General features: G+C 39.7%; 1 protein-coding gene across 1 annotated transcript in view; it reads right to left on the reverse strand.

Annotated features, from left to right (window-relative positions):
* Nucleotides 1-2,609: 2,609 nt before the first annotated feature.
* ppp1r17 (protein phosphatase 1 regulatory subunit 17) overlaps nt 2,610-21,743 on the reverse strand; it is a 35,237-nt gene continuing 16,103 nt past the window's right edge. Inside the window, exons 3-4 of the mRNA XM_072571042.1 lie at nt 17,050-17,211; nt 2,610-3,107 (exon numbers count right to left, since the gene is read on the reverse strand). Of these exons, the coding sequence (XP_072427143.1) occupies nt 3,046-3,107; nt 17,050-17,211 (224 nt within the window). The 3' untranslated portion in view covers nt 2,610-3,045. The remainder of the gene's footprint in view (nt 3,108-17,049; nt 17,212-21,743) is intronic.

Below are 21,743 nucleotides of genomic sequence, written 5' to 3' on the forward strand. Positions count from 1 at the left end.
TTATATTGATTTCCCTTTCCATGTATTCTTGTTAACAACATGTCCAGTGCACGATGATGTCATTAAACATTATGATATGGCTATTTTGATGTCTGTTTCTCTTTACAAGTTCCTCCCAATATATAACAGATTCTGGTGATGCAGGCACCATTAAATTATAAAATTATTCACATCAAATACCAATAGAGACAATGATGGACAAAATAAGCTTGTTCTTAATTGGTAGCTACTAGGATATCAAAGATTTTGCCTGGATTATGTAAGGCCTCTGAGTTTTAATCTGTCTCCACAATAAACAAAATGTCCTGTGGCCCTAGTCACCATCTAATGCAATTGCTGATTATGTTGGCTTCACAAAATACAACAAAATACAACAATGCCTCTAGCTGTCCATGACCTACCCGACTTGGTCCAGTGAGGCTGTATCAAAACTTTGGGTTCTTTGGTACCCCTTGATCCAGGAATCTTGCAATGACATTCTGTCTGAATTTCAACTTTTTCAAGGAAAGAATGAAGATTCACTTTAAAGACCAACAGATCATAAATAAAGAAAAATAGGCTGTCAAACCTTTTAACGTCCTGGCCTGAAGAATTGTAAATAAGTAAATTCTCCAATATTTCAAATAATGATTCCAAAGACCCAAGTAATATTTTCCAAGATCCATCACCTTCAGGACAGGGTCAATTTCAGGATTGGGCAAAAATGAGGACTGCAGATGCTGCAAACCAGAGTTTAGATCAGAGTGGTGCTGGAAAAGCACAGCAGGTCGGGCAGCATCCGAGGAGCAGGAAAATTGATGTTTCAGGCAAAAGCCCTTCATCAGGAATTCCTTTTGCCTGAAATGTCAATTTTCCTGATCCTCGGATGCTGCCTGACCTGTGCTTTTCTAGCACCACTCTGATCTCAATTTCAGGACTCGCAAGATTGAGTTCATTTCATACCACTAACAGCCACGTAACAATAATGACCAACTTATCAGCAGATGTTGATGCAAAGATATAGAGCATTATTTCTTTGAACCTAACTTAGTTGCAAGGCTGTTTGAACTGGTCATTGTTTCTATGATTATCAAATCTTTCTAAAAAGTACTTCTGGACACACCTAAAGACTTCACCATCAGCACATTTCTAGAAGGACAACACAAGTTTGAAGCAGTTGTAACAGGCCAGCATCATCGAAAAGTGCGTGACTCTGTAAATAATATTACAGCCCTCAACGAGAACAGCAAACTCTCCAGGCATGTATGAGGTGTGATAAGCCTTATCTTCCAAATATTGTTCAATACTTTTGTGACACTTATAAATTATGTTTTATAAGAGGACATTGGACTAAAATTTAAAGGCGATGTTATTTACATCTGAAAAATAATATCCATCGACTCTTGTTGTAAGTGTAGTGTTCACATTTAGGAAATGCACAAGCTGGATTGGGATTCAATGGTTCAAGACAGCATCCTCTACAAAGTCAAACTTAATAGGGAGGCTCTAGCTGTTATGTTTTGAAGAAAGATGGTACTCCATGTGCATCTTCACATGCAAGACAACTGGACATTGCACTAAAAAAGATGCCCCACTTAGGTTTGCTACCCTGGAAGGTGTGAAGCATTTTACCAAGGTTGATGTCAAGAACAAATATTTGTCAGTACACTTTTCCCAAGAGTCTCAGGAACAGGTAGTTTTTGAAACACCTTTCTAGAGATACTGTTTTCTCAGCATTGCTATTTGGATGATCCATTATAGCCAAGATATATTTTATCAACATACAAATGATATGGTCGAGAATGTGCCAGGTTAATTCAATACCACAGATGATTTTTGCAGTTATTTGGGAAACCAAACACAAACCTTCAGCAGCTCATGGAAGCAGCAAAAAAAAGGTTTAGTTTTTAACAGCAAAAATGTCAGATCAGCATGAGTCAAATCAACTTCCTTGGTGCAATCTGAAATGTTCAGCCCAATTAGCCATTGAAAATACATACCGGTTTTCCCAGCAATCCCCACATCCCATGAAAAAAAAGAAGAAATATTCCATGCACAGAACTCATTGAGACATATAATAACACTGGGTAGTCTTTAAAATACTGTAGAAACTTCTCTTGAAAAGAAAATACCCCTTATGAAGCTACCAATCAAAACAGAAGCATTGAAATTGCCCTTATTTATATCACTAATTAACCTGTCAAAATTAAGACAATCTCCTCAAAATATTTAATCTTATTGTCTGCTCACATACCTATTCATAAAACAAAGCCCACAGTCCAGTCACAGCTATGCCAGTAACTCCTGCTGACCTAAGACTATTAGCGAGGCTTGGAACTCAGCCCTACATTCATAATAAGATCATATTACATAACTGAGTAAGCACCCAAGATATCAGTGCAACGGATTCTTCAAAATTGCCTGACTAGATATCCAACCATGTGACTCACCTTTTTCAAAGGCTTTAAGAAGTTTCAGAGAGGTCTGGCAAAGGTACAGGTTTTTTTTCAACATTTTAAAATGTGTCTGAAAAATTATAATCATCAAACCAGAGTACCCGGCTGACTGATAATGCTGAATAAAGTAGAAGAGACAGCTCCTGGATAAACTAATGTAATATACATGAACACTTGGATAAAGCTGGTCTCTTTAATGCTCAGTTTTCTTTAAAGGACAGAGTCTTATCAACAACGAAGGAATTGAAGACATAGTTAATCTAGTATAAACCATTATAATATGATTATTGAAATTGACAAGAGATTTTGAACTTCTGCCCATTTTGATGTGTTAAATGACTGACTTAACCTTCCAAGCTTTACAGAGTCTTCTTTAATCTAATGATTAGTACAGGAAATGGTAATGTAACAGCAATCTTGAACTGACTATGCCAATGACAGATAATTTTCTAATTGAATTCAACAAAGTTTACCACTTTGATTACAATATGATTTATGTGAACAATATTTAGTAATGCAGGAAAAGAAAACAAACACACACAAAGATATCAGCACAAGGGAACCCCAATGACTCTTTGTTACTGTGGAATGGTTAATTACTTATTTTTTCTCAGTCCTTTTCATCATCTTCTGCAAACACTGCCCGCTTCTCCTTTTTCATTAATTTTACACCTGGAATGAAGACATAAAACAATGTAAAGCTATTGGAACCATCCTGACGTAAAGTCAAGTGAAATTTTTAAAAATGCGCATTGCTAGAAAAAGACTAATTTTATTGAAGCTGTTCATCTTGCACACATCAGGACAAATCACAAGAAATATACATACAAAGAAAAATCAACACTTATTCAATATGAGAGGATGGTGCTCATTGGTTGACAAGTGGATTCTGATTGATAGACGCATTGTCATGAAGCATGTACTAATTAATGATGACTGACATGTAGCTCTGTCAAGTTTTGTTTACACATTAAACAAGATAGGTTGACCTTGATTGCTCAAGGCATTGCCTTGAGAAATGTATCAGAGAATGGCCAGCACCTATTTTATTGAATTGGAACAGGCACAGTGTGTGTCCATGTACTTTTGATATGAAAAGAAGAGGTCCCTTTGTATTAATATATGTACATGCTAGTTCACATCCTCTGAGCCAGATAGACAATCCTGAATTGGTCAGCAGCTTAAGATTTCATTCAGTTAGGATGATTTAGTAAAAGCATGTCCAATTATGGAATGACATCTGATTTTGGACACTTTGTCATGTATTTTGCAAGTTTGGTCTGGCTGAGTACAGCTAGTACCTTCCTTGCTGTGAGCAGCTGAAGGAACATGCTATTTGATATGATCCACCAATTTTTGGCATGCATTACATTCATACCTAGCATCATAACTGGCTTTCAAATACAGATAGCACAATACTTATTTCTGTCATACACAGGACATTTTTGGACTTGATGGCTATATTCTAGTAGTAGTGAACAACAGTTGTGTAGCGATACCTTACACGTCCAGAAAGGAGCCATTATCCTGCAGAATGGTTTTGCACCCTATTTCAGCATCTTGTGCACATAGTAACCAAATGGCACATGGTCTCCGTGTGTTACTATGAGGAAGCATGTTTGAGGCCACACCAATGGAGAGGCTGTGGACTGACAATTGGCTCCCTTTATCACAATATTACTAACCAGTAGTGCGGACTAAAAGTGAGAAGCAAACCAGTACACAAAATCAGTAAGTACGCTGTCTTTAGCTATGCACTAGAATCATCACATCAACATGTCAAGCCTGTTTAGGAAGTAGCATCTTTGTACAGAAAGAAAGTGACTATTTTGGTAGGAATAACAGTAAAAAGGACGATTACTTGAAGGGTAAGAAATCGTAGCATGCTGCTGTGCAGGGGCACCTGGATGTCCTTGTTCATGCATCACAGAAGATTGGTCTGCAGGTGCAACAGGTAATTAAGAAAGCAAATGGAATTTTATCCTTCATTACTAAAAGGATCGAGTTTAAAACTAGGGAGGTTATGTTACAGCTGTACAAGGTGCTGATGAGGCCACATCTGGAGTACTGTGTGCAGGTTTGTTCTCCTTACTTGAGAAAGGATGTTCTGGCACTAGAGGGGGTTCAGAGGAGGTTCACTAGGTTGATTCCAGAGTTGAGGAAGTTGGCTTATGATGAGAGACTGAGTAGACTGGGATTATATTCATTGGAATTTAGAAGAATGAAGGGGGGATCTTTTTGAAACACATACAATTTTGAAGGCAATAGATAAGATAGAAGTAGAGAGGATGTTTCCACTGGCAGGTGAAACTAGGACAAGAGGGCATAGCCTCAAAATTAGGGGGAGCAGATTTAGGTCTGAATTGAGAAGGAACTTTTTCTCCCAGAGGATTGTGAATCCATGGAATTAACTGTCCAATGAAGTAGTTGAGTCTTCCTCAGTAAATGTTTTTAAAGCGAAGATAGATAATTTTTCAAACAATAATGGAACTAAGGGTTACGGTGAGAGGGCGGGTAAGTGGAGCTGAGGCTACAAAAAGATCAGCCATGAGCTTGTTGAATGGCGAGCAGGCTCAAAGGGCCAGATGACCTACTCCTGCTCCTAGTTCTTATGTTCTTATGTTTAATTCAGCAGAAGGATAAATAAATATTTTTACAAGTGTACAAGGCTTTGGTAAGACAACATCAGGAAGTGTTTTTGCTCTTTATAATTAAAAAAAGATATACTTGTCTTGGAGGCAATACAGCAAAGTTACACTAGACTGGTCCCTGGATTGACAGGATTGTTCTGTGATGAGACGCTGAGGAATTGGACTTAAATTCTTTGGAGTTTAGAAGAATGAGAGATGATGTGATTGAAACATACAAGATTGTGAAGGGGTGTGACAGGGAAGATATTGAAATTTTGTTTCCCCCATTGAGGGAATCACGATAAAGGAACAATCATTTAGGGTCACCAAGCATCTTTGCTGGGCCTGAAATGGTCAGCCTGTCCTCCCAGTCACTGCTCATTTCAATTCCCCCTCCCACTCCCTCTCTGATATGTCCATCCTCGGCCTCCTCCATTACCACAGTGAATCAGACCACAAATTGGAGGAACAATACCTTATCTTCCATCTGGGCAGCCTACAGTCCAGAGAACTCAATACCAGCTACACCTACTCTGTTCCATTCCACCTCCTGCCTCACTAGCTTCTCTATCATCCCACCCCCAATCTCATCCCATGTCAAGCCCTTACTCTCCTCCCCACCTCCTTGACCCAACCTCACCTGCCCATCTTCCTTCCCACCTATCCACTCCACCCTTCTCGCTGACCTATCACAAATAACCCCACCTGCGTCCACCTATTGCTATCCCACCTACCTTTCCCCCAGTGCCACCCCCTCCCTCTATTTATTTCTGAGCTCCTTTCCCTCTCCCCAATCCTGATGAAGCGTCTCAACTTGAAACATCGACTTCTTTACCTCGTGATGCTTCCTGGCTTGCTGTGTTCTTCCAACCTCCTGTTTATCTCCATTGAGATAGTCCACCAACTACAAGACACACATCAGGAGTGTGATGAATTCTCTCCATTTACCTGAATGGGAGCAGCTCCAACAATTCTCAAAAAAACTCAATAACATCTAAGAGGAAGCAGCCTATTTGCTTAGCACCTTATCCATCACCTACAAAGCTCACTTCCCTTTGCCACTTTCCCATTGGTGGCAGTGTGTGCCAGCTATAAGCTGCACTGCAGTAACTTGTCAAGGTTACTCTCAACTCCTGAACTCCACCAGCTGGAAGGGCAGCAAATGCAAAGAAACTTCATGAGCTGCCAGTTCCTCTCTAAACCACACACTGATTTGGAACTGTATTGCTGTTCCTACATTGTTGGCATGTATCCATCTGACAAAATGCTTTAAATTTATTTCTTGCAGAAAGGTTGTATCTTCTTTCTCCATTGTAACCATTTTAGGGAAATAACTGTCCAGATATAACAACATCACTTTTCTAATGAGCAATCTATTACGAAAACATTGGTGGATAATCATAACTTGACAATTTACACTTGCTATATAGCATGTTTCACAATGGCCAAAATGTGTTTAGCTTTCCGTCTGAAGGCATTATTCCATATTACTTTTCAACCTTCCCCTTGAGGTAACAATTGTATGATACCAATATTATGAGCCTCTCAGCCAAAAAGTCACTTTGTGAAGGATAAAATTGTAGCCAGCCTTTATATAAATGCAAATTTATTTACAGAATTACACATTGCAAGAATAAAGCTCTCTATTAACTCAGGAAACCTGACTGGAAACGAATATCATTTGTTATTGAACACCAAAATAGAACCAGTACTTGTAACATATGTGGGTTATCCTGGCCTGGGACGGGCAGTTCTGCAGACCTGTTCCTAGGTCTGCTTTGTCTTGTATTCATTTAACCTATTTTTCTAATCAACCTGCTCAGAAATGTTATTACGCATTGTCTGTAACAAGTAAACTCATACTCATTGAGCTTTACAAGGAAATTGGTGATTCCACTGGGTACATCACAGCAGTCATCGCAAACTCCTAAGTCAATACCTGTAGTTTTAAATTCAGCCTATTTCTGCTCAAGTTCCTCTCCATTTTTATTGTAGTTGTAGCTGCAAAACAGTAAGTGCTGGTGTGCCCTTGTACCCCACACCCTGGCCCCTTGAGAAATCAGGCTCCTGGTCAGAAAATGGTCCCAATATTCTATCAAGGACTAAGTGCTCAAGAATGCATCCTAAACCTCACACCTGGGATTTGCTTACTTGTAGAGTGTGATGTGCCCCTCCCCTCTCCCCCCCACCCCCCCCCCCCCCCACCCCCACTTCATGGACTATTCCCAGAGGTGATGATTCATGTCATGAGGATATGGAAAGAAGCTCACTTCCCTGAAGAAGACAGGAGGAGGCCAGCGAACCTCACTGAGAAAGTCTTTGAGGCTGTAAATAGCCAACATTGGTGCTGGGTGCAATGTTTAATAGCAATTTGTGTGCATTGCATCAGTTAGTTCATTAATCTGAGTTGGAGAATCAAGTAACTTACTCTGAAAAATAGAGGCAGAAGATCCTGAAAAGACTTGAGCAACATTCAAAGAACATACATATATTCATTGCTAGGTTCTACAAAGTGTACATTTCTGTAATTAACCACATTGTGAACTAGCATCAGTCAAATCAGATGTATAGCAACCTTGATAATATACAAGTGGTGACATGGGTATATAACCCCCAGGATCTGGATCCCGTGCCAGAGAAAGTGAAATGACCTCATGGCAAGGTGTATGCCCTGCAGCTTACAACTGGTAGCCATCACTTTGGCCCTTTCCGAGCAGTTGTCTTCACAATACTCTTCAGACAGTCAAATATTGCTTCTAAACAGCACAGGGTGTAATGCTCTAAAATACTTCTTCAAAGAATACAAGCTTAGGGCATTAGGTGCAAGAGGAAATTTTTAGCAGTGAGGGAAATTGATACTCTTTTACTATTTTAAAAAATTAGAAGGAATCAGAGAGAGTGTGAGACAATGGGAGACTATGACTTAAAACATAGAATGCAATAGTTAAAATTAATCATTTAAACATGATACTAAATAGATTCTAAAAAAAGGCATTGAAGAATTTATTGCAGATTATGACTGGACATCAAAGAACAGTTGTTTCCAATTCCTGCACCATGTTTCTACTTCATGGCAGATTAAAAATCTTGGGAGCCATGTTCATAGGAGATGCACCCAGCTGTTCCAGTTGGTGCTAAAACTTTCTGACCGGGTGTGCAGAGGCTATGAATCACCAGGAAGGCTGAGAGTATTCTGAATTGTCTTGTCCAGAAAATGGCCATTCCACAGAAAAAGAGAATTCAGGATCACAGACAGATGCCCGTCATAAGACCAGGAAGAGCAGGATTCTTCAGGGCCTGTGCCATTCTCAAACTTGTATTCGGCATTGAACACAAAACCTTGAAAAGAGTACAGTCCTAACAATGAAGCAACGGTTAAAGAACTGCACAGGGGAAACCTCAAAACAGAGAAATGCTGATATTACACAATATTCCAAAGGTAGGACCACGTAGGCTTATCTGTAACCATCATCTAGAGATCTGCATTGTGATTTACCTCCTAGAGCTGAAAGAATGCAGAATATTCTCAAGGGGGAATAAGCCATCAGTCATGTAGTTGCAATACTCTTCAGTAACAACATCAATAGAGAAAGGACAGGCATTGAGGTTGTATGGCCAGAATTTTGAGAGCTGAGGAAAGTTAAGAAGTAGCTCTTTAAAGACAGCAATCTCAGAATTATTCTCAGTGTCATACACTAGCAAGAGTGAAAATCGGGAAATAGAAAGTATCAGTGCATGAGGCTTGAACTGTAGTGCAAAGGGCTGGCTTCAGGGTCGTGGGTCTATGGGAGCAGTTCTGGGGCAGGAGGCAACTATTTAAAATGGGCAGATTGTACATGCACAGGACTGGGGCCAACATTTTTCCAATGGGTATCACTAATGTGATTGAGGAAGAATTAAACTAAATTGAGATGAGTAGATGGGCAGATGCAAGTAAAAATGAGAGTAAAATGTAGGAAGAAGTGAGCGTTGCTTTTAGCAGAGAAGAAGTTAATAGAAACTAATATATAGAACCTAACAATGAAGGACGATGATGACTACAAAGAGATGTAGTCAAATACGACTGAGGGGTCTTGTGGTGCAGCAGTAATCTCCCCATCTTTGAACAGATTGTCTCAGTTCAAGCCCCACCTGCTCCAGAAGTATGCAATAACATCTCTGAATGCGGTGATTAAAATATCTATAATCAGACATAATGGTAAAAACAGAAACTTGACTTAAAATGGTGAGGACTGATGCTTAATGTGAAAGGATATAAAGTGTTCTGAAAAGATAGGCAAGGAGTAAAAGGACTGGAGGTGGCATTACAAATTAGGGAAGAAATAGGAAAGAGAAGCTACCCTTGACACGCAGTGACAGAATCTATTTGGTTAAAGTTGAAAAGCAAATATGATATAATCATGCATCGTAGGATATTCTCTAGACTTCAAATGATTACAGCAAAATTAAGGATTAATCTGCAGGGGCATTCTACACTTTCTTAACCACTACATCTCAATCCAAATAGAAGGGTGGAAATGCTCGATCTGGGGCTAGGAGATGAGGTGGTCCAAATGACCTGCAAATGATAGACCTCATATTATTACCTTGCAGTCAAAGCTCCAGAGGTAGCATTCAGACAAGCATATTTGATCTGATGAGTTCAACAGCAGAATAGCAATCCTGGGACAAACATACACCATGTCCATCACAGACAATTAATGGAATGATGCAAAGAAGTAGCTGGTATAGCCTGTGGAAAGTAAAGTTGGTTTCCCTAGTTGGGGCTTTTACAACATTCTCAGTTCATGCAGTAAACAATGCACCCCTGACCAGGCACTCTGTGTTCCTAAGGGGCAGATAGTGGGGAACCTTTCACAGGTCTGCAAAGATAGAGAATTAAGATTATGATTAATGAGATCAAGTAGAATGTTAGAGACTGGGGACCCTTGTCCAGGGTGAATGTTCTCTATTCTGTTTTCTCTTAAGTGGAGAGATGGCTCGGAATTTTGCAATCTCCATGGACCTCTGTTCATGCCAGCACCTACTGTATAGCAGATATAGCCATTCACAGTTACTACAAAACCTAGGTTTGTCATTTAATCTTCCTGTCACATAAAATTATTGCATCATTCATAAATTTTTAAAAATGTAACCTTTATTCCAAAAAATAGTGTGAAATGAATTTCTTCTCAGTCAATGAGATATGCTGCATCAAGCATACAGTGACCTCCCATCCAGCTATAGCAAACTGAACATTAAAAAAAACATGTTCATATAACTCAGTCCTCCTGGAAGTGGTTAACTATGTGATTTTCACTTGCTGCCCTGTCTGTGAGAACCCTCCTGGGCTATCTCTTCATCCTCACTTTCAGTTCCTTCTTTAAAGGTGCCCTCTAACTCATCCATCTCTTCCTCTCTCTTCCACTTCCAAGATATACTCCCATTATCAAGTGAGGTTATGGAGAATGCAGCAAACCACTGTGGTAAGGACACTCTGTCTAGGTTATGCTTCCTGAACTGCCTGCATTATCCAGGCCATGATCCCTATCTACATGTGGCCTATGGCCTGCTCCACAATGGTCTTTGTCAAAGCACGTTCCTGTCCTCACAGTCAGCCTGAGGATTACTGGCAGACATCATGAATCAAGATATGAAAATTAACCCTGATCACTAACCAACCATCTCTATATGAATTGAGTAGCGTTGAAAGATGCAGGCATCATTGAGTGTTCAGCCGTGACAGCTGTAAGAGGCAACTGCCTGGGACATCCCAAGGTATCTTCTACACTGCCTGTCTGTCATCTACAGATAGCTGCATCAACGTGTTTGGATGCATTGTTAGGCCAACATGCACCATCATATTATTCCTCTTGCACAGACAGTTGTGTCTCTGCAGGTCTGGTCTGCTGCTGTTGCTGGTCCCTGCTCCTGGTTGTGTTGGTGTTGCAGCAGGCGATGCGTTAGGTTTCTTCTCAGAAACACGATGACCCAAAGAAGGACAAGGTTGATCCGTGCCATCGTGCTGTCTGTTTCAGATTTATGGAGACAGAAATGGAATGAAGACAGTCATCTTTGTCTTAGATCTGTGCCCTGCTAGCCCGCTCCATTATGCCATGGGAAAGTCCCTCATTTAGCAATGTTTCCCATCATGCCTCCTCCCCAACAAGCATATATTCTATAGAAAGCAACATCCTGTGCAGCTACTAAGGAAATGTCATTGCAAATCACATGACAAGCAAATAGGAAAGAATGTTTTGCCTGGGATACTGAAAGTATGTTTTTTTTCTTATTCCCAGCTGTCAATCAGTTTATTCAACACATTTCTTTTTATGTTAATTGTACTTTTCATATTGCTCATCTCATTATTTAATGTCATGACTACCCCGTTCAAACTCTCTGTTTAATGCTGACTCAAAATAATTCTTCAATATTTCTGCCATCTCCCTATAATACTTGTAATATTATCCTGTCTGTTCCTGAATGGTCGAATTCCCTTGAAATGCAGCTCCAGAGCATTTAAATAAATTTAGTTGCAAAAATTAAATAAACTGTAAGTAAAATACATGACATGAGAGATGCGGGACTTCCGCAATTAGAAACATAGCTAGTTTGGTACTGCTATCTACAGAATATTAACTTGCAGCAGCTGCTTAAGCAGTTTTTTTTGTCTTTGGGGTAAATAAGATAGTACTGCCAAAGCTGCTGGATTACAAGTAGCATGAAACCATGATTACATTACTTAGAAAAATCTGTGTGCAGCTAATAACAGCTTAATTAAATTTTGTGCTGTCTCACAGATAGCCTGCAATTTTTTTCTTTCTGCACCAGGGTTATTTAAACGAAAGATAGCTCATCTCTCACAGGGATTATATACTTGAAGGAAGCAGTGATGAGTGCTACTGTTAAAATGTTCCAGTTTTCCAGTTTGCTTTCAGAGTGTCTGATCACAAATTAACTTCAGACATTAGTGAAGATTAAACAGATGATTCGTGAGTACCATTGTCTTTCCAATCCTTTCACCAGCAGTGTAATTCCAATTTCCTTTTTTCCATAAAAATAATAAAACTCATTTATTTAAAAAGATTTGCAATTGGTAGATAAAATAGAAATGAACTAATGTCCACGTGCGTATTACAACTCCAAAAGCAGATGGCTAAAAAGCTTACACTCGTTTAAAGCCAGTTAAGGGAGGAAGCTTCTGTACAATCACGCAGAAATTAATGTTATTTTAAAATTGAAATGATTAAAAGCATTAAAATGTGTAGGATGCCAAACTACCTTTAACCAAAGTGCAAACAGTAGGCAACCATCAGCAAACAATTGGTACATTTTATTGTCCTGATTGGTTGTATGATTCAGATCAAATCAAAAATTGCACAACTCTTACAAGAAATGAAAGAAAAGCCAAGTGGTCTCCATGCAGTCTATATATCCTGACATCCAAAAGTTGAGTTGATATTGGTGTCAATCAGGGCTTTCATTGAGCACGCAGTAGACTCTGGTTGTTGATATATGGGGTGCCAACAATTTATCATTACTTTGATGTCACAAGCTCTGATGTTTGCATTTAATGTCAAGGGACTGAATTTTCTTCATGATGTTTGTATCCTGTAAGTGAACTCAGAGGATGACCTCAATTTGTCATGTGGTGAGATCCTAGGTTAGCAATTTCCTGTTGATTCTCATTGAACAAGCCACTGCCAGGACTGTCATCCAATCGAGGAAGGCAGTTCAGTCCCAAGAACTGTAGACCCAATCAGAGGATTGCTTGCTTGTCTGCCTACCAGTGCCACCAATTGCAATAATTATTGCTAAGGCTACAACACCCTGTAGAGGGGTCTTCAAAGAAGAGGTAGGCTTGGTTAGGGAGAAACCAGTGCCAGGAGGCAGACCCGACCTGGGGAGTGAAGTGGCACATTTGTAGTGCCATTCCTGCAAGGGTATTACTGCCACTGGTGTTCCCTACCAAAGAGAACATAGTGCCCTGTACCACATATCATAGTGCTATAGACCACTCACTAAGGAGGCTGCCAAGGTTTAGCTGGAAATCCCACCATTAGACCATAAGAAACAGGAACAGGATTAGGTCATTAAGCTCCTCAAGCCTGCTCCGCCATTCAATGGGATCATGGCTGATCCAATACTCCTCATGTTCAGTTTCTTGCCCTTTCCCCATAACTATTAATTTCCCTACTGATCAAGAATCTATTTAACTTAGTCTTAAAAATACTCTAGAACATTGCTCCCACAACTCTCTGTGGCAAGGAGATCCAAAGACTTACCTTCTGAGAGGAAGAAATTCGTCTTCAACTCTGTCTTAAATTATTCTGAGACCATGCCCTCTACTCCTGGACTCTCCCATGAAACATCTTCTTAACATTTACCCTGATAAGTTCCTCATGAATTCTGTCTGTTTCACCTCTTATTCTTCTAAATTCCACTCAGTAGGGTCCAAATCTGCTTAACATTTGCTCTTAGGACAATCCCTCCATACCAGGGATCATCCTGGCGAACCTACCCTGAAATGCCTCCAATGAAATATTATTATTTCTCAAATAACTGTTCATTGCACTCCAGATGTGATCTCACCAGCACCTTGTACAGTTGCAATAAGACTTCTCTACTTTTTTACTCCAATCTCTTTGAAAAAAGGGCCAACATTCCCTTAACCTTCCTGATTACCTGCTGCACCCCAATATGCTAGCTTTCTGTGTCTCAAGCACAATACCCCCAAGTCACTTTGTGTTGCAGCTTTCTGCAGTTTTTTCTCCATTTAAGTAACACTCTATTCTTTTGTTCTCCTTTCCAAAATGTACAACTTTGCATTTCCCCACCTGATACTCCATTTTCCAATGTTTTACTCACATACTTAACCTATCAATATTTCTCTGTGAACCCTTTGTATCTCTCTCACAACCTGACTTTCCACCTATGTTTGTGTTATCTGCCAGTCTGGCTACAGTACATTCACTTCATTCTCCAGGTCATTAATATATTGTAAATAGTTGCAAGCCCGGCACTGATCCCTGTGGAACCCCACTGGTCGAGCTCACCAACCTGAAAAAGAACCCCTTATCTCCACTTGCTGTTTACTGCCCATTCACCCATTCTCTACCCATGACAATATACCACCTCCAACAATGTGGGTTCTTATCTGGTGACAACATTGTGAGCTACCATGTTAAATGCCTGCTAGAAGCCCAAAAGTAACAGCTCTACTGGTTCTGGTTGAGCCTTCCTAAAAAAACTCCAATAAATTAGTCAGACACGATTTCCCTCATGAAGACATACTAACTCTGCTTGATTAGATTATAATTTTCCAAATGCTTTGCTCTTATTTCCTTAGTAATTGGTTCCAATACTTTACCAACAATAGGTGTTAGCCTAATCAGCCTATAGTTACCTGCTTTTTCCTACCTGCCTTGTTGAATAGGGGTGTCACATTAGCAGTTTTCCAATGCAACCAATAGCATCCACTATCCCTCCAATTACCTCTTTTAGGATCCTAGGACATAAGCCATCAGGGAACATGTCTGCCTTTAGATCCATTAGTTTGTCCAATAGTACTTCTCTGTGATGGTGATGGTATTTAATTCCTCCCCTCTATGGTACGTTCAAAGTTTCTTTCACTACAAAGACTAACATAAAATATCTGTTTAACTCCTCTGCTATTTTCTTGTTCTCTATAGCCATCTTGTCAGGTTCATTTACTAAGGGGCCTATGCTGTCTCTTTTTTTTTATTGGATAAAGAAGCTCTTACTGTCAGTTTTTACACTTTCACCCTGACTTCTGAAAGCTCACTAGACTCAAAATGTTAATTCTGCTTTCTGTCCACAAATGCTGCCCAACCTGCCGATTATCTCCAGCAATTGCAGTTTTGTTTCAGATTTCCACCATCAACAGTTCTGTGTTTTAATTTATATTCCTCGCTAGTTTACCCTCAGAATTAATTTGCTCTCATTATTATCTTTATAGTCCTCCTTTGCTGGATTCTGAAACTATCCCATCCTTCAGGGCTATCACTGACTTGTGCCTCCTTATATGCTTTTTCTTTCAACTTAATACTCTTCCTAACTTCCTTGATTACTCATGGTTGGTTCATCCATGTGGCAGCAGACCCGCACAATGCAGGCAAAATGTCCATAGCGGTGGGATATGGACATTGGCTATTTGAGTGGTTCAGTTCACTGACCACTGATGCTATACTGTGCCAGTAAAAAATTTTGGATTTCCAAACCCCTCAGCTTGCCTCATATGGTTGGGAGAGTTGAACCCCAAGTTTCAGGTATGGCTCAGGATAAACAAAGCTTGAGAGTAAAATCTAACTCAGTAATTTAATGCAGTACAGGTTTCAGGTTGCACTGTTGAAAATGCTGTTTATCCAAGGAAACATTAAACTCTCCTGTCTTAGGAGAATATATGATAAATCAGGGCACAAACTTGAAAATAATCAAGGCATCTCTCCCTCGTCTTTAGCCAATAATTAACCTTCAATCAGCATCACCAAATAAGATTATATGGTCATTAGTCTTTTGTCATTAGTGTGTGCGCATATGACCGCCAGTATTTCCTGATATGATAACCCATGAACTGCTTTCAATAGTTCAGAATTTGCTCTGCAAGTACTTGAACTCAGAGCTTGTGACCGGTGCTACATGAATCCAAATTTCTTCTTTTTGTCTTTCTTGAGGATGATGTCGACTTGGTACAGAATTAAATAATACAAATAAACCAGTAAGTTTCTGCATGCCAAGAACTATTGGTCATGGCATCCTCCATTTGCAGGTGCTGAGGAGCAAGCTGCTGCCCAGGCAGTTTCATGTACTGACTCTTTCCCTTTTAAGTATTATTTAACTGTTATAAAGGCCAAAATTTATAGCCTCCAAATTCACTCCAAGCTTCTAGTGTGGATCAGCAATATCATTGATCTAACAGGATCTAGCATTTTGAAGGGACTCAAGAATGAACTGTAAAGCCCTCTGCTGGCTAAGTATGCAGCAGTAGCTCATTGAGCAAACTGACATTGGCCCTCAAGCCAAACTAAAGTGCCCTATCCTATTAGTGTCAATGGAACTGCTTGAGGACAACAACCTTGTCAGATCATTATTGTGACTCAGAGGGGAAACTGAAAGACACATCGCATTATGTTTCAGACTGGGAGAGTATTTGTCAGAAATGTCCCTCAGAGTTCACTTCAGCATTGGAAGAAAAACAAGTGCTTTTAATAAAAGGAAGACTTTAGTTTTAGATGGATTGTGTTGAGTTTGAATTGCTTTGACTCCTAACAGGATAAATTGGAAATTTGTGTACGTGTTGCTATCCTTTAATGATTGGCAATTGTGGGCCGCAGCCATAGGAAGTTTGCAACAAGTGCAACCTTTGACCTTTGCATCAGTAAATGGAAGCAGTTCCATTGAACGGAGGATTTGTGTTAACAAAAGAAACCCAACTGGTAGGAACATACCCTGCCATCAGAGTTCCCCTAGCCTATAGTCTGATGCTTCTAATGTCGAATAGCATGTGGATTTCTGTACACATCCAGGAAACATACTTAATAATTATAAAACTGGAGAAATTACTGCAAGCCCAGCCCTGTATGGCAAGGGATCAGATGCAAGATCTTACTCCAAGCAGTTAGTTCCCATTTGGATCAGACTCAAATTGAAAATTTGTACCATATATGACTGCCAGAGGAAACAGGCACATATAGAAAATAGCAGTGTAGTTATGCACTGAAGCAGCTTATTCATTTGTGCTTGCTTGTGTAGAGAGGGCAGAATTTAAGTATTCCCAAAATTTTTAAATTCCCTCCCTAATGACATTGTGGGATAACCTGCAGCCTGTGGACTGCAGCTGTTTAAGAAGGCAGCTCACCACCACCTTCTCAACAGCAACTACAGACAAACAATAAATGCCAGCGAAGCCTGCTTCTCATGAGTGAACAATAAAAAAAATCTATTCTAATAATGGACTCAAGGATAAATTACATCCGTTCCAGTACCTGGGATGAGAGGAGGTACATACTGTACAGGAGTATCCTTTCTCCTTGGCTTTTTCTGCTCAGCCTCACCATCCTTTGACTCATCTGTAGCCTTTTCTTTCTCACTCTCTTCATTTACTTCACAGGTTTTTATTAACTGCTCTGAGAGGTTTGAAAGATCATCTGTCAGAAAGAAATGTGCAGAGATACATTTGAATGAACTTTCCGAGTCAGAAGCATCAAAAGCCAATTATTGTACTAGCAAGGCAGCAGATAGAGATCTTGTTCAAGTAGCACCCACTTCAATTGCAAAAATCAAACAGGGAGAGAAATAACCTTTCCATTAGTGAACAGGCACAGGAAATGATTAATGCCAAGTTCTCTCTTTGTGTTTCAGAGACACTTTTCTGAGAGAAATAACAGAAAGTGTGGAAAAATATTTCAAAAGCTCTTATCAAACAACTGTTTCAACATGAATGGGGCTATTTGTATATGCAAGCCCCATGCCCACATGCTCAGAGCTAACTGGGTTCACAGGCGGTTGTCACAAAGGGTGAAAAGAAAACATTCGAAGATGTAGAAGTGCAAATAATTGTATGGTTCCAGTGCAGTTCGCGATCATTCAGCCCATTGTGTCCATACTAGCTATTTGGGAGTTTTACACTGCTAGTCCCATTCTAAGTGTATTTTCTTGCCCAAGATGGATGGCATACACAGAGCACTTGCCTGATGAACATCATTAACAGTGAATCTGCTCCGGGATGTCAATCCTGTCCCCATTTAAAGACAGCCTATACCTCTCAAAGAGGAGATGCACTTTGAATGCAGCAAAATGTCAGTGAATATTCAGTGAAAACTGCAAGGCATTAATCCACATTATGCCAACTATCCCCTGCCATTTTTCTGATACAGTGTTGTGGATTCGGTGAAGGAGGTTGGTATGATAAGGAACATATTCTAATCACTAAACAACACCAAATATTTCTAAGCAGGTAGCTCTGCATGTATGGGGAGAGGTGACATAGTGCATCATTGTCAGAAGCATTGTGCTGTGCTGTGGATGCAATGCTGAAAATTGTTTAATAGTCTCACAAGAACAGCTAAGGTAAGCCTCCTAACAGTTATTACTCCTTAATTTGCCTAGTACTACCTTTCTTTATTAATTCACGGAATGTGGGTGAAGCTTACATTTATTGCCAATTCTTAAAATTATTCTAAGAAGCTGACAGTGAATCATATCCTTGAATCACTGCCATCTATGCAAAGTATACCTAGATATAGTGCTGTTTGGAAAGGAATTCCAGGGTATTGATCCAGCAATAATGTGAATTATAATATAGTTCCAAGTCAGAATGACATGAGACTTGGCCTTGTTAAGTCTTCGTTTTCAAAACACTCCTAACTTATTACGTTGAAAGTGCACCCAACTATCCCTTTATTTAAATATCCCATCTCTATACCTGCCACTCACAGTCCTTCTTGTGCAATTTCAAAGCACTCCCTGATAGTCACCCTTATCAAAGGCACTGAATTCATATGTCACAGGTCTTCTCTTTCTCCTATTGCAGAAGAGAGCAGAGGACACGTGAGAGAGCGAAAACAAGATGGCTCTTCTTATGATGTTTGGTTGTCAGCAATGCCAATATATTCTGGATAAATTCACAGCCACTGATTCTTCTTATTAGTATTAGGTGAGCCACTGCTACCAAGTGGGGAGGGAGGCTCAGATGATGTATTTGGCAGAGGATAGGCTCAGTCTTGATAAAATTTAAAATATTGTTACACAGTGCATATTAGCTAGTTGCATCACATATAAGAAGCTAAATTGTATCAACTTAAAAGCAAGCATATGGGTACATGCTGTTAACACTAAGAACAATCATTGAAACATCAGTTAAGGTACAAGGATAACTAGCTAAGAACACATAGAGAACTAAATAAGGCACACATATAATTCTGGTTAGCTGCAGCAATCCTTTATACCCCAATGGGTCGGGCTTATCTTATGATGTCAATTAAACCTTTATGGCACTGACCTGAAAAGGAAAGATATTGAGGGTTATGTTAAATTTAACAACCACAAATGACCACCAGTCATCTGTTGAGATGCTACAGATGTCTACCGTTATCTGACATGATAATCTGAGCATTCTGCTGTACTGATAGGTCAAGGAAATTCCACTACTGCCTGCAGAAAACAGCTAGCACCTCCTTTGACCTGAATCCTTAGCTGCTGTCCTACGTACTACTCCCCTGTCTGATATATAGCTTCAGGTCTATGATCAATTGCTGGTGGTCATATTACTTCCCATCAAATCTCAGGTAGCCAAGCTGCTATCCCTCTTGATGGGATTCAGAAAACCTTGAAGATGCAGAAGGTCATCTCTTAGCAATTGTTACGTGAACAAACTGTTTCCAATTGTAAGTAAGAAAACAGTGATGAGGGATAAATATTGTTGTGGCATTTTAACGAATTTTAATTTGTCCCTCAATTATGCTGTGCTTTTACCTTGTTTGTAAGCTTCAGGAAGCCAGCAGATATGAGGTAAGGAAATGGTTTTGCTATATAATTTCAAATGTTTGATGATTTCAAATATATTAAATATATTTGAAATAATGTCAGTTGTAAAGTTTTGTGGTATCCAAAAAGCATAATTTTCCTCTTTTGCTGTTCTTTTCTAGTTTGTCAAAATCATCTCCAACTTGCAAGTCTTCTCTGTTTCATTGGCTTTCCTCTGTTAGGTGATCCCAGATTCTTTAATCCCAAATTTTACAAAAAGACTACTAATGGTCATCCACTAACATAATTAAATTATGGATTAATAGTATAGTGACTGTAGTCTATTGTGTTATGTCTTCCAGTCAATATGTCCATATATCTTTAAGAGACACACTATCATTGTATCATGGCATGTGACCTGGGGTTATAAAGATCACAAACGCCATCTCACTGCAAGATCACTTGAAGCATGACATTCTACTGTAGCATGCTCCTCTGTTGAAAACCAAAGCTCAGTATTAGTGCAAGCAGCTAATATGCCTGGGGAATGTAATGTTTGTACGTAATACTTTGTTGTAGTAATTGTTCAATGGAATCTTCAATAGCTTGATACCCGCAACCAGTTTCTTATGTTATAGGAGATAACATAAACTTTGCTGCAGCATGTAAAAAAGCCAGTTGGAAACAAATTCACACGATAGAGTATGGATTAAAAGGAATTTTTTTTTAAAAGTATATTTTGAAATATACTACTTGTGGATTGACTGACTGCAAGAGAGGAAAGAAAGCAGTCATGAGTGGAATTTTCTAGAGCTTTCTAGTGAATTTAGAAAAATGGGCGGAAGGACGTAATTTAGTGGGATGCAATAATTCGGTTTCCTGATGGAGAGTTAAAAATTTGCCATTAAATTCTCTGGACATATCAGACAGATTGACTTGCTGGCGACTTCTTCTGCAAATATCAGAACATCATGAATATCTATTGACACCTTCTGGGGCTGCATTCAGTCGCATTAAGCAAAAGTGGGAAATGCATGTTCACAAACCCAACTACATATACGTATATATGAGGAATGTACCTCATGGGGAACATGTCTTCCTGTAAGCTCCAGCGAGTAAAAGTGTTTTCAGAAAACTGGCTGTTTCATACTTGAGCTGTTGCTTTGAACAAATGCTCATGGCAAAAGGGGTGAAATCTCTGTGTCAACCAAATAATGAGAAGTCTCAGTCATATGTGGTCTTGCCTGTTATAGTTAAAAGCTTACAGTGTCAGGGGTGAAGGCTAATCAGGCCATTAACCTGCCTGAGCAAAGCAGCCACATTGGCTCATGCCAGCAAACCTGATTGGGGCATACAAGCAGAGCTCAACTCAAAAGAGCTGTGAAATGAAAAGGGCTGTCGAATGGAAAGTAGGCTGTACTTAAAAGGAAGCTCAGCCGAAAGGTAGGCTTGATGAAAAGAAATGGTAGGGAATAGAATTAAAATGATGTGGTTATCAGGGTCACTGGAAAGAATTTGAAGAAGTAACAAAGAGGAATGATGAGGGCAGAGCAGTAGATGTGATCTATATGGACTTCAGTAAGGTGTTTGACAAGGTTCCTCACAGGAGACTGTTTAGCAAGGTTAGATCTCATGGAATACAGGGAGAACTAGCCATTTGGATACACAACTGGCTCAAAGTTAGAAGACAGAGGGTGGTGGTGGAGGATTGTTTTTCAGACTGGAGGCCTGTGACCAGTGGAGTGCCACAAGGATTGGTGCTGGGTCCTCTACTTTTTGTCATTTACATAAATGATTTGGATGCGAGCATAAGAGGTACAGTTTGTAAGTTTGCAGATGACACCAAAATTGGAGGTGCAGTGGACAGCGAAGATGGTTACCTCAGATTACAATAGGATCTTAATCAGATGGGCCAATGGGCTGAGAAGTGGCAAATGGAGTTTAACTTAGATAAATGTGAGTTGTTCCATTTTGGGAAAGCAAATCTTAGCAGGACTTGTACACTTAATGGTAAGGTCCTCAGGAGTATTGCTGAACAAAGAGACCTTGGAATGCAGGTTCATAGCTGAAAGATGTTGTGAAACTTGAAAGGGATCAGAAAAGATTTACAAGGAAGTTGCCAGGGATGGAGAATTTGAGCTATGGGGAGAGGCTGAACAGGCTGGGGCTGTTTTCCCTGGAGGCTGAGGGGTGACCTTATAGAGGTTTACAAAAT

The sequence above is a fragment of the Chiloscyllium punctatum genome, chromosome 5, assembly GCF_047496795.1.
Source record: "Chiloscyllium punctatum isolate Juve2018m chromosome 5, sChiPun1.3, whole genome shotgun sequence".
In the NCBI taxonomy this organism is placed as follows: domain Eukaryota; kingdom Metazoa; phylum Chordata; class Chondrichthyes; order Orectolobiformes; family Hemiscylliidae; genus Chiloscyllium; species Chiloscyllium punctatum.